The following is a 13,524-nucleotide window of genomic DNA, read 5'->3' on the forward strand; positions in this document are numbered from 1 at the left end:
GCTCTGTCACCCAGGCTGGAGTGCAGTGGTGCAATCTCAGCTCACTGCAACCTCTGCCTCCTGAGTTCAAGCAATTCTCCTGTCTCAGCCTCCCGAGTACCTGGGACTACAGGGGCACACCACCACACCCAGTTAATTTTGTATTTTAGTAGAGACAGGTTTTGCCATGTTGGCCAAGCTGGTCTCAAACTCTTGACCTCAAGTGATCCACCCTCCTCGGCCTCCCAAAATGCTGGGATTACAGGCGTGAGCCACCATGCCATACCTGACCTCTGTTTCCTTAAATAAGTTTTGCATTTACTCATTAGAAGGGAGACAGGATATTTGGTTGCCTACAGATGAAAATAATCACCGTGGCCACAATGTAATAGGAGCCAGGCCTTGTGCTAAACTCTTTCAGTGAAGTATCTCATTCAAAAACCACTCTTCTAAAGTCAGGACTATTAGTCCCATTGCACAGATGAAGAAATTAAAATTAGGGAAGTGAAGTGACTAACCCAAGGTCGCACAACTTAGCAAATGACAAAATGGCCTTCCGATTTAGGTCTGCAGAGCTTTAAACGCACATTCTTAATGATACTGCCTTCAACAGGCTTTTCCTCAGTGCCGTCATCATGAAGAGGGCCACACTGCAGCCACCTGCTCACCATCTTTCCTTTCTGTTCATTCATTTCTTCATCTCCTCATCCTTTCTATGAATATGCACTACGCCCTTACTCGAGGTACCGGGGACAGAGCAGGGAACAAGAGGGGCATAGGCCCTGACCTCATGAACACTGAATTCTAAAAATAAGTACATTGCCAGCTTTGGGGAGACTAAGCATGCTTACTCATTTTTTTGGCTGAGTCAGAGATGTCGAAAGTCCTCAAATGTCACAGACACCTTCCGGAAGCCTAAAAGTCTAAACCCTTTCCTGTGTATAAAGGGTTTGACTAAATGCTGGTTTAACAAACTATAATTTAAATATTATAAAGGCATACCCTCAGCCTAAAATTATTAAAGAAAAAAAGATGATATTCCACTTACATTGCCCTAATTACCAGAAAAAAATTTAAAGTATAAAACCACATCAGTACAACTGCTAAATAAACATGAATCTGAGCTGCAGATAAGATTTTCAAATGTAAATCCAGTTTCAGCTTCCCTATAATTATTTTTCTTGATAAAAATGGTAAAACTAACTTTTTTCCAACTACATTTTGCTAATGAAAATGATCATTAAAATCAAGCATGGTTGTGTCATTACAGCTTTTTTTCACACAGATTTGGCCACCAACCAAGATGGATGGGAGAGTTGGAGGGAGTGGCAGTGTTCTTTCTGGAGAACCCAAGATTTGCCTGGGCGGGGGTGGGGGCGGGGGGTGGGCAGGTAGCAGTGGAGGTGAGATGTGACGGCCTTAAGGCCTTAACAGTGTATAAACGTAGTAGTTACCATTTATTCGGTACTTATTATGTGCCAGACGTGGTGCTCAGCACTGTACACATAGAATCTCATTTAATCCTCACCAAAATAAGTAGGTACTACTACTTTTCCCATTTTTCAGATAAAGATACTGACTCTGAGAGAGCCGCTTTACCCAAGATCACACAGCTATTAACTGGGAAAGTTAGGATTTAAAGCAGGTCTACAGCAGAGCTGCGGCTTCACTTGCGACCCAGTCCTTCCTCCTTCAGGTAGAAGAGAAGGCGCATTTGGTCTGTATTCAAATTCCAAGCCCTTGGATCTCTTTATTTTTATTTTTTATTTTATTTTATTTTATTTATTTTTGAGACGGAGTTTCGCTCTTGTTACCCAGGCTGGAGTGCAATGGCGTGATCTCAGCTCACCGAAACCTCCGCCTCCTGGGAACAGGCAATTCTCCTGCCTCAGCCTCCTGAGTAGCTGGGATTACAGGCAGGCGCCACCATGTCCAGCTAATTTTTTTGTATTTTTAGACCTCGTGATCCACTCACCTCGGCCTCTCAAAGTACTGGGATAACAGGCGTGAGCCACTGCGCCTGGCCCAGATCTCTTTATTTTTAAAGGCTCCACTCCATTTTCTTCACCCCTCTGAGGAAGAGTCTTGCTCTGTTGCTCAGGCTTGGAGTATAGTAGCACCATCTCAGCTCAGTGAATCCTCAACCTCCTGGATTCAAGAAATCCTCCTGCCTCAGACCCCGGCCAAGTAGCTGGGACTACAGGCACATGCCACCATGCCTGGCTTTTTTTTTTTTTTTTTAAGACAGTCTCATTCTGTTGTCCAGGCTTGAGTATAACTGTGACATCTCGGCTCACTGCAACCTCCATCTCCCAGGCTCAGACGATTCCCCTGCCTCAGCCTCCCTAGTAGCTGGAATTACAGGCATGCACCACAATGCCCAGTTAATTTCTGTGCTTTTAGTAGAGATGGCATTTCACCATGTTGACCAGGCTGGTCTTGAACTCCTGACCTCAGGTGATCTGCCTGCCTTGGCCTCCAAAAGTGATGGAATTACGGGCATGAGCCACTGTGCCCCATCTAATTTTTTGTATTCTTAGTAGAGATGGGGTTTTGCCACGTTGCCCAGGCTGGTTTCAAACTCCTGAGCTCAAGTGATCTGCCTGCTTTGGCCTCCCATTGTGCTGGGATTACAGGTGTGAGCCACTGTACCCAGCCTCATTTTTATATTAAATGCTCCCACATTCCACATTTAGAGTTGGTTTGCCAGCAGCCAATTTATATAATGCTACATATTACAGGCAAGCCATTAAATATTCATTGATTTCAACTTTTTATTTTATTTTCCTGTTTCGGAATACTGCCCTACTTTTGGTTGTTTCAGTATTTTTTCTCAGGCCCTTGAGAAGCTCAGAGATTCAAGGTATTGTGCCTATATTCCCATTTTTGTTGCCCTAGAGGGCAGGAACTAACAAGCAAAAGCCAAAGGGAAAGCTGAGTGTGGTGGCTCACGCCTATAATCCCAGCAATTTGGGAGCAGATCACCTGAGGTCAGAAGTTTGAGACCTGCCTGGCCAACATGGTGAAACCCTGTTTCTACTAAAAATACAAAAATTAGCTGGGCATGATGGCGGGAATCTGTAATCTCAGCTACTTGGGAGGCTGAGGCAGGAGAACTGCTTGAACCCAGAAGGCAGAGGTTGCAGTGTGCCGAGATCACACCACTGCACTCCAACCTGGGTGACAGAGTGAGACTCTGTCTCAAACAAAAAAAAAAAAGAAAAACTAAAGGGAAGAAGATATCTGTCTGTGGTGGAGACAAGTATAAGGAAATGCATCACTTCGACAGGGAGTGAACTCCTTCTACAGCAAATGTCCACTCAGTGGTGATGTGGTAAAAAGCACTGAAGCACAGGATGGGAAAGTGAGATTAAATGATCCTTGAAGTCCCTTCTACGTCTATGGTTGTAGGATTCTTTAAAATATAACAATGGCAGCTGGGCACAGTGGCTCACGCCTATAATCCCAGCACTTTGGGAGGCGGAGGCAGATGGATTGCCTGAGGTCATGAGTTCAAGACCACACTGGCTAACAAGGCAAAACCCCGTCTCTACTAAAAATACAGAAAAATAGCCGGGTATGGTGGTGGACGCCTGTCGTCCCAGCTACTCAGGAGGCTGAGGCAAGAGACTCACTTGAACCCAGGAGGCAGAGGTTGAAGTGAGCCGAGGTCGTACCACTACACTCCAGCCTAGGCGACAGAGCAAGATTCTGTTTCAAAGGAAAAAAAAAAAAATATATATATATATATATATATGTGTGTATAAAACAATGGTATACAATAAGTATCTGATATGACTTGATTAGTCCACAATGTGGTTATCATCTGTCCCCATCATATTTAATTTTCTCTCTAATTGCCTAAGAGATGTTGGCTAACAATTACTAAAGAATAACTAGAGACTGAACCTTTGGAAAGCTAAAACTAGTAACTATAGTAATAACAAACATCTGAGTGCTTTCTATGGGCCTGGTACTATGCTGAGCATTTTACATACATTATCCCGTTTGTACATTACAACAACCTCAGGACATGGGCAGTGGAATTCTCCTCATTGTAGAAATGAGGAAACTGAGCTTCAGAGAAGTTGAGCAACTTGACTTAGGTCACAGAGCTAGCAAGAAGAGCTGAAATTAGAACCCATTCCATCTGTCCCTGAAGTACTTTAACCACAGTCTCATTCTGCCTCCTGATCTTATGATATTAACAACAACAGCTAACATGTACTGAGTACACATTGTGGTCAGACATTAGGCTAAACGTTTTAGACATTTTCTTATTTAAATCTCATAAGGTGGCCGGGTGCGGTGGCTCACGCCTATAATCCCAGCACTTTGGGAGGCTGAGGACAGTGGATCATGAGGTCAAGAGATCGAGACCATCCTGGTCAACATGGTGAAACCCTGTCTCTAAAAATACAAAAATTAGCTGGGCATGGTGGCGTGTGCCTGTAGTCCCAGCTACTCGGGAGGCTGAGGCAGGAGAATCACTTGAACCCAGGAGGCGGAGGTTGCAGTGAGCCGAGATTGCACCATTGCACTCCAGCCTGGGTAACGAGCAAAACTCCGTCTCAAAAAAATAAAAATAAAATAAAAATAAACATATCGTAAGGTGTGATTTATGAGATTTATGATATTATGAGGTAGGACTTACCTATTAACCTCATTTTACAGGAGATTAAAAAAAAAAAAATGGAGCTCCAGAGAGATTAGGCGAGACCAGGACATTGATGAGAAATCACTTTAAATGAACCTCCATGATCGTTGTGACCTGACTTCCGCTTTCTGCCCAGAGTTCTCTTCTGGAGCACCCTGGGTATGTCCTTGCTGAATTACATAAAGAATTTAGCTACACCTTCTGAGGTTAAAATCCAGGGAAGCTGATGGGCTTTATTCTAGCTAGAAGGCAGCCTAGAAATCACCTAATCCAATGTATCAGTTCTCAAACACAGACTGGCACCAATTCATGATGAAACATCACCAGTACAGAAAATGCAGACACTGTAATGACTATTTCATTAAATTTAGTTAATATTTGGGTAAAATAAAAGACTATAAAGTTTATTAACATTTTTTAAAATTAAAATTTTAAGTAATCCTAATCCAGAGCATCTTTTTCCCAGCACAGGGGTGTCTCCACCACTCCCCTCTTCTCAAACACTGTTTCAGGTGCCCAGAAACATCCCTGCCTCCACTCTCACACTGCTTTCTCATCTTTTTCCCCACATTCAAAATCCTCTGAATTCAGAGCCAGCTAAAGAGTTTCTCCTCTGCCCTATGCATAGTTACCTGGGCCGTGATCCTCGGTGGTAAGCATCCTTGGAAAGGCTGGAGTAGAGTCCCTCGGCAGAGTCGGTGCAGGGGTGACCTTGGCTAATGTCACAAACCAACATAAAGATGAAAATTATCTGAGAGCAGAAAGCTTATTTCAGGGAATTAAAAGAGCAGCAGGAAAAAAACGTGAAAGACAAGGAAGAAAGAGAGATACCGCCTCAGTTTTCAAACCTGCTTGGATACCTACATTTGAAGTGTTTCATACACTTCAAATGTTTGACAAAGGTAAGATTCAGTCATCATGGTTACATTCTGATTTTGAGTTTTTTAGATTTTTTTTTTTTTTGAGATGGAGTTTCACTCTTGTTGCCCAGGCTGGAGTTCAATGGCATAATCTCATCTCACCGCAACCTCTGCCTCCTGGGTTCAAGGAATTCTCCTGCCTCAGCCTCCCAAGTACCTGGAATTATAGGCGTGCACCACTACCACACCTGGTTAATTGTGTACTTTTAGTAGAGATGGGGTTTCTCAATGTTGGTCAGGCTGGTCTCAAACTCCCAACCTAAGGTGATCCACCCTCCTTGGTCTCCCAAAGTGCTGGGATTACAGGTGTGAGGCCACCGCACCCAGCCATTTCTTGGATGTTTTAGTATCTGCACTGTGCTTATACTCCAATGAGCATTTCCTTTGAATGTCATGTCAGTGTCCAAAAAGTTTTGGATTTTAGAGCATTTCAGATTTTGGAGCATTTCAGATTTGGGATGCCCAACCTTTAAATGTTTTTCATAAAATATTACCACATAAAATCCTTCTAATGGCCCACATGATAGGTATTATTGTTATATTTTACAGAGAAGGAGGTCACATCATTTCAATAACTTACCCAGGATTATTATATAACTAGTAAGAGGCAAAGTCAGATTTAAACTCAGCTCTCTCTGAGCACAAAGCAGATGTTATAGAAATCTTAAAACACACAAGTCTGTTCCCCTCCCAGCATATACACACAACCCAGCGGTTCACCATGCTGGCTGCACATGGGGTAGAATCACCTGGGATAGACTCTGTAAAGAGCTAATGCTTAGGATCTACCTCCAGAGATGCTGATTTCTCTGGTTTTTGGTAGTGGCTTCTTCTTTCTTCTCTTTCTTCTTTCTCCTCCTCCTCCTCCTCCTCCTCCTCCTCTCCTCCTCCTCCTCCTCCTCCTCCTCCTCCTCCTCCTCCTTCTTCTTCTTCTCCTTCTTCTTCTTCTTCTTCTTCTTCCTCTTCTTCTTCTTCTTCGATGGGATAGTCACACTATAGTGGCCAGGCTGGTCTCAAACTCCTGGCCTCAAGTGATCCTCCTGCTTCAGCCTTTCAAAGTGTTGGGATTATAGGCATGAGCCACCATACCTGGCATCTATAGCTGTTTAAAAACTCTTCATGTGATTCTAATGAGCAGTCACGGTCTCTAACCACTGATCTAGGCCTTTTTTTCCCATCTAAAAATTCACCCATGAGGCGCTTTTTTAAAATTAATTAATTTTATATATTTTTTTAAAGATAGGGTTTCACCATATTGATCAGGTTGGTCTCAAACTCCTGACCTCAGGTGATCCGCCCACCTCAGCCTCCCAAAGTGCTGGGATTACAGGCAGGAGCCACTGCGCCCGGCCTGTCTTTTTTTTTTTTTTAAGATGGAGATTCACTCTTGTCACCCTGGCTGGACTGCAATGGCGTCATCTTGGCTCACTGCAACCTCTGCCTCCCAGGTTCAAGTGATTCTCCTGCCTCAGTCTTCTGAGTAGCTGGAATTACAGGTGCCCACCACCACACCCAGCTAATTTTTTGTAGTTTTAGTAGAGACAGGGTATCACTAATTTGGCCAGGCTGGTCTTGAACTTCTGACTTCACAATCCACCTGCCTTGACCTCCCAAATTTCTAGGATTACAGGAAATGGGTGCCCGGCTGCACCCATTACTTTTGTTTTTGTTTTTGTTTTGAGAGTCTCACTCTGCCAGGCTGAAGTGCAGTGATGCCATCTCTGCCTCCCAGGTTCAAACAATTCTCCTTGAACTACTAAAGGGGGATTTCCATGAATGAAATGTACCCCTCCCAAGTAGCTGAGACTACAGGCACATGCCACCACATCCAGCTAATTTTTGTATTTTTAGTAGAGATGGGGTTTCCCCATTTTGGCCAGGACGGTCTTGAACTGCTGACCTCGTGATCCGCCCACTTCAGCCTCCCAAAGTGCTGGGATTACACGTGTGGGCCACTGTGCCCAGCCACCCATGAGTTTTAAAACAGATAGAAGGTGTTAAATATCACTGAGCATCACTGATGGGGCCTGTTAAACTTTAGGTTTAGGGGCCCACCTTCAGGGCTATAAATAGGGAGGTCAGAGGTGAGAACAATCAGTACCTTTAATATGATCCACCGATAAATCTTATTCATAAAGCAGGCATGCAAAGGTCCACTCACCTGGTTTGATGACCAACTTCAGGTTAAATTTCTTATCATTCATTATGCCTGGGATTTGGACCCGGCAGCAGTAGATTCCGCTGTCTTCTAGAGTCACATTACCTATGGCCAGGGTTACATTTCCTTTGTGGAAATCCCCGTTTAGCCAGTATCTGCTAGAAGTCCGATAACTCACATCCCTTTCATCAGTCCTGAGCACCACATCGCCACACTCAAACACAGGACAGGCTCCTTTGCCCCAGCATACAGGCACGAGGTTCCCTGGAGTGTCCAGAGTGTAGAAGCAGGGCAGATAGGCATTCTGACCCACCTCCACTATGTATTCCTCAGACCCTGAATAGAGAGAGAAGGAGAGCCAAGACTCAGGCAGTGAGTGAGGTTCCTCAATTTCAGGAAAACTGCAAGCAATGCCCTTATAGAATAAAGAGGAAGCCACTACTGCAGTCCTGTCTGGAGGATGATTCACATGAAGGCCATCAGAATCACTGGGAAGCCTGGTGAAAACACAGACTGCTGGGCTCAACTGCTAGTTCCTGACTCAGCTGGTCTGTGGAGGAGCCTGAGAACTTCTATTTCTAACAAGTTCTCAAGTGTTGCTAAAGTGGCTGGTCCCAGAATCTCACTGTCAGAAACACTGCCCTAGGAGAGAACTGTGGGCCAATTCTGTGAGCACAGGAGAACAGAGCTGATGGAAACAGTCAGAAAATGGGTCATGGTCAGCCGGAACTGGCCCATCCATCTGGGCTACTTGTCTGTTCATCAACAAAGGCAGGCTCTCCTAAGATAAATCTCTTTTTAAGCAGAAAGTGCACAGTAAATAAAAACCCTTGGTTAAATATGAATCTTGTGTCTTTGAAACTACTCATGGAGTTGTTTTAAGGTTTGAAGTTGTGAAAAGAAATTAAATTTTGGTACTCCAGACTCCAAACTCATTCAGCCAGAGGAAAAAGTCAAGCTGGGCACGGGGTCATGGAAACCTCCCTCCTCCTTTTGAGTCCTAAATAAGATGACTACAAGATGAAAGGCTACAGGCCTCCCCCATATTTTGCACACAAGGAAATTCCTGGTCAGCTGTGCAATGCAAACTGATAGCTTATCTTTACAGGTGCATCGCCTCGGCCATATCTGACTGTTCCCCTGCCCTATTTTGTCTGTGTTATCTTATAGAAAATGCAGATTTCCCACATTTTTCCTCTGCCCCCTTTCTTTATGTGAAAACTGAGTGCTTCTCAATATCCCACCTTGTCCCCTTTAAATTTGGAGCGCTCAAAATCATCTTCTGAGAAAGGCATAGAGACCTGTCTCCCAAGTGCCTCCTTAACTTTGGCAAATAAATCTTCTAAAATGATTGACTTGTCTTATCATTTTCCTCAATTGACAAAGTTAATTCCTTTTAAAAAAAAACTATATATACATATTTTACATATGATAAAACATACATTATATATTTTCTTTTGATTTTTTTCTTTCCCCTTGGTTTTCTTATGACTCAACTACAGTAAAAACATTCAAACACACCGGGCATGGTGGCTCACACCTGTAATCACAGCACTTTGGGAGGCCAAGGCAGGTGGATCATGCGGTCAAGAGATCGAGACCATGGCTAATATAGTGAAATCCCATCTCTACTAAAATATAAAAAATTAGCCAGGTGTGGTCATGGGTGCCTGTAATCCCAGCTACTCAGGAGGCTGAGGCAGGAGAATTGCTTGAACCTGGGAAGCTGAGGTTGCAGTGAGCTGAGTTGGCACCACTCACTGCACTCCAGCCTGGGCAACAGAGTGAGACTCCATCTCAAAAAAAGAAAACAAAAAAACCATTCAAACACTATCAAAGATGTATGAAAAAGTTGCCTGGCGTGGTGGCACACCCCTGTGATCCCAGCAATTTGGGAGGCTGAGACAGGCAGATCACTTAAGGCCAGGAGTTCGAGACCAGCCCGGCCAACATGATAAAATCCCGTCTCTACTAAAAATTTAAAATATTAGCAAGGCATAGTGATGCGTGCCTGTAATCCCAGCTACTCAGGTGCCTGAGGCAGGAGAATCGCTTGAACCTGGGAGATGGAGATTGCAGTGAGCCGAGATTGTGCCACTGCACTCCAGCCTGAGTAATAGAGTGAGACTCCATCTCAAAAAAAAAAGAAAAATATGCCTCACTTTCCCAACTCTTTACCATTCCCTGGTTCCTTTTCCTAGAGCCTATACATTAAGAAATGTCCACATATTCCTGCTCCCCAATGATGCGCATACAGAAATAGAAGCCTAATATATGCATTATTCTGCACCTTTCTTTTTAAAAATAACATTATAACTTTGAGACATTCAGACCAGTGTGTCTGGTCAGCCTCACTGTTTGTGTCACAATTATATCATATTTATTTACCCACTCACTCACTGATGGACATTTAGGTTGCTTCCAAACCTTTGCTATTACAAATAACCTTACCACGGCCATCCTTGTCTCTCTCCCTTGTCCTCCGGCAGCACCCTTATCTCACTGTCAATATCCATGCCCAGACTTACTTGTAAGTAGCAGCAGCAGCAGGAGGACACCGTCAAAAGGCAGATGTGAAAACATGGGGCTTGTAGAAGAAAAGTCAGAGGACAGCTCTGTTAGGTGCAGTTTTTTTTTTCTTTTTTAAAATTTAAAGATACAGCTGAATAGGTGCAGTTTTAACTCTCCAAATGAACTGGGCACGTCTTCCAACTGCTACTCCACAATCACATGAGCGGTGGCCGCACCCACTGAGTGCTAGCTCAGCACACCAGGGTGTCTAGGGTGTCTGATTACCGATGATTCTTTTATTAACACTGCCAGGTCTCCAGTCACATTAAAGGAAACCCAAGTTCTCTATCGTGCCACACTACACACATCCTGTAAGTGTTCTGATGTTTGTCCTGTGATACCAACAAAGAGGAAGCAATACTTCAGAGGAAGAAAACGCTACTCGGTCATGGCACGTAGAGAGAACTCTCCAACGTAGTATCTCAGATGAGAAAGCCCTGAAATGAAGCATGTATGAGTTCATCTGATTAGCAGGGAACACAAACTACAGAGGCACCATCCATGCGTTCACTCACTCAGATCAGTCCCACCATCAGGCCTATGACCAATGTTTATGAAGCCCCCACTTTGCACCAGGCACTGGACTAGGAGGTGGAACACGACAGTGAATGGCATGTTCCTTATCCTCACATTTAGAGACCATTGCAACTCCCATCGTGAGCCTAACTCTCATCCTTCTTCTTCTTATTTTTTCCTTTTTTGAGACGGAGTTTCACTCTTGTTGCCCAGGCTGGAGTGCAATGGCACAATCTTGGCTCACTGCAACCTCTGCCTCCCGGGTTCAAGCAATTCTCCTGCCTCAGCCTCCCAAGTAGCTTGGATTACAGGCATGCACCACCACACCCAGCTAATTTTGTATTTTTAGTAGAGATGGGGTTTCTCCATGTTGGTCAGGCTGGTCTCAAACTCCCAACCTCAGTGATCCACCTACCTCGGCCTCCCAAAGTGCTGGGATTACAGGTGTGAGCCACCACACCTGGCCCTCATCCTTCTTCTAACTTAGATTAGGTTGTAGCCTATAACCTTGCTGGGTCTCAGTGTCCTCATGTATATAGTTTATAAACTGAGCAACTTGTATTAGATAACATATGCATGGCTCTCTGTCCTAATATTCTGACCTTAACCTTCAAACATTCCAACTCTTCAACTTAGAAAATACATGTTTCTTTCAGCAACACTTCCTTTCCACTATCTGAGTGGAATTAAGGGGATCTCGGTATCCTATTTCATCTCATGCAGATGAGGTATCCCCTCTCTCCTATCCCAAGAGGCTTTGGGCATGAATTATCAAAAAGAGTTGAGTTCCAGCCACATTCCCATTACTGAGGTGACAGGTCAGACTCGCATAGGCTCAGCTCTGGGAGTGTGGCTTTTATCTGGACACCTTAAAAGCTAAAGCTTTTTTTTATAAAAGGGAAGTGGGCTCACAGACTGAGTGGTTTCTGAAAAGCCAGTGGCCTTCCTCTATGTCCTGCCTTCCTGAATTTCTTTGTCGTTCACATTTATGCCATGAAATGTATTTGGTATAGATATCCAACTTGTTCAATATAAACAAATGGCATTTCATATAAATATCCAACTTGTTCAGCGTGTGTACTTCCCATAGCATCACAGAGTGGCAGTTACTCAAGAGATCATAATCAAGATTCTCATTTTATAGACAAGGAATCTGAGACTTCAGAAAATTGATTTGCTGAAAGGCACATGATTTAGAATGATGTGTAAGTCCCCTAAGCGTCAGAGTTTTTCCATTATAAATTATGTTTCATTAAATTAATGTTTGTCTTCCCACATAACTAATAACAACCAGCAAATGCCTATATTCAAGTGTAAGGTAGAACAGATTAAACATGGGGTCAGGGGTTATGTTTATTAGCAGCATGAACTTGGGCAAGGCTCTTAAAAGCATCAGCCCTCAATTTCGGTGTTTTGTTTGTTTTTGTTTTGAGATGGAGTCTTGCTCTGTCAGTGCAGTGGTGCGATCTTGTCTCACTGCAACCTCTGCCTCCCAGGTTCAAGCAATTCTCCTGTCTCGGCCTTCCCAGTAGCTGGGACTACAGGCACCCACCACCACTCCCAGCTAATTTTGTATTTTTAGTAAAGACTAAAAACATGGGGTTTCACCACGTTGGCCTGGCTGGTCTCAAACTCCTGACCTCAGGTGGTCCACCCACCTCAGCTTCCCAAAGTGCTAGGATTACAGGCATGAGCCACCATGCCCGGCTGGCTGTGTTTTGTTTTTACTACTTTGTTTTCTGCTCATTTCTAGAATTGCTACTGAGACCACCTTTATAAAACATTAACAATTTATTAGTTCATTAAAGTCTAGATATGAAGGGGGCTAGAGATCTACTTTTTTTTTTTTGGAAATGGAGTCTTGCTCTGTTGCCAGGCTGGAGTACAGTGGCGCAATCTCGGCTCACTGCAACCTCCGCCTCTTGGGTTCAGGTGATTCTTCCGCCTCAGCCTCCTGAGTAGCTGGAACCACAGGCGTGTGCCACCGTGCCTGGCTAATTTTTTTGTATTTTTAGTAGATACTGGGTTTCACCATGTTGGCCAGGATGGTCTCCATCTCTGGACCTCGTGATTCGCCCACCTCGGCCTCCCAAAGTGCTGGGATTACAGGCGTGAGCCACCACGCCGGCCTAGAGATGTACTTTAACCCTTCCTTGTTTTCTGTGTGTAGGAGGCTGGTTCTGAACATTTTCATGTTCATTTAACTTTTATTTATTATTTTCTTCAAAACTTTAGATACTATATTCAAATAGTTAAAAAGTTAAAGCAGGCTGGGCGCCGTGGCTCACACCTGTAATCCCAGCACTTTGGGAGGCCAAGGCGGGTGGATCACCTGAGGTCAGGAGTTCGAGACCAGCCTGACCAATATGGTGAAACCCTGTCTCTTAAATTAAAAAAAAAAAAGTTAAAGCAATACAAAAAGCTCAAGAAGCCTTGACCCCACCCTTCCATGTTTACCCCCATTTCTCCCACCTATATTATAGGTTTTCATTTTCCTAAGTTTCTTGTGTTTACTCCCAGTGCAAACCCAAGAAAATAAAATATATATTCTCATATCCTCTTTTCTTAGACAAAATACCATATACCTTTTTTGAAACTTGCATTTTCTTTTTGCTATTTTATTTGCTGAAATATTTATTTTTAAGGCTGGGCGCGGTGGCTCAGGCCTGTAATCCCAGCACTTTGGGGAGCTGAGGTGGGCAGATCACCTGAGGTCAGGAGTT

At 43.9% G+C, this 13,524-nt stretch overlaps 1 protein-coding gene across 6 annotated transcripts in view; it reads right to left on the bottom strand.

Moving 5' to 3' along the window:
* HAVCR2 (hepatitis A virus cellular receptor 2) overlaps nucleotides 1–10,495 on the bottom strand; it is a 64,687-nt gene extending 54,192 nt beyond the window's left edge. For all 6 annotated transcript variants that reach the window (XR_013530577.1, XR_013530582.1, XM_078358578.1 and 3 more), the window contains exons 1-3: nucleotides 10,243–10,495; nucleotides 7,718–8,050; nucleotides 5,269–5,352 (exon numbers count right to left, since the gene is read on the bottom strand). Coding sequence is in view for 4 of the 6 variants with exons in the window: in XM_078358578.1 (XP_078214704.1) it covers nucleotides 5,269–5,352; nucleotides 7,718–8,050; nucleotides 10,243–10,297 (472 nt within the window). In the remaining 2 variants the exon portion in view is untranslated. The remainder of the gene's footprint in view (nucleotides 1–5,268; nucleotides 5,353–7,717; nucleotides 8,051–10,242) is intronic.
* Nucleotides 10,496–13,524: the final 3,029 nt, after the last annotated feature.

Source organism: Callithrix jacchus, chromosome 2 (genome assembly GCF_049354715.1).
Source record: "Callithrix jacchus isolate 240 chromosome 2, calJac240_pri, whole genome shotgun sequence".
NCBI lineage: Eukaryota > Metazoa > Chordata > Mammalia > Primates > Cebidae > Callithrix > Callithrix jacchus.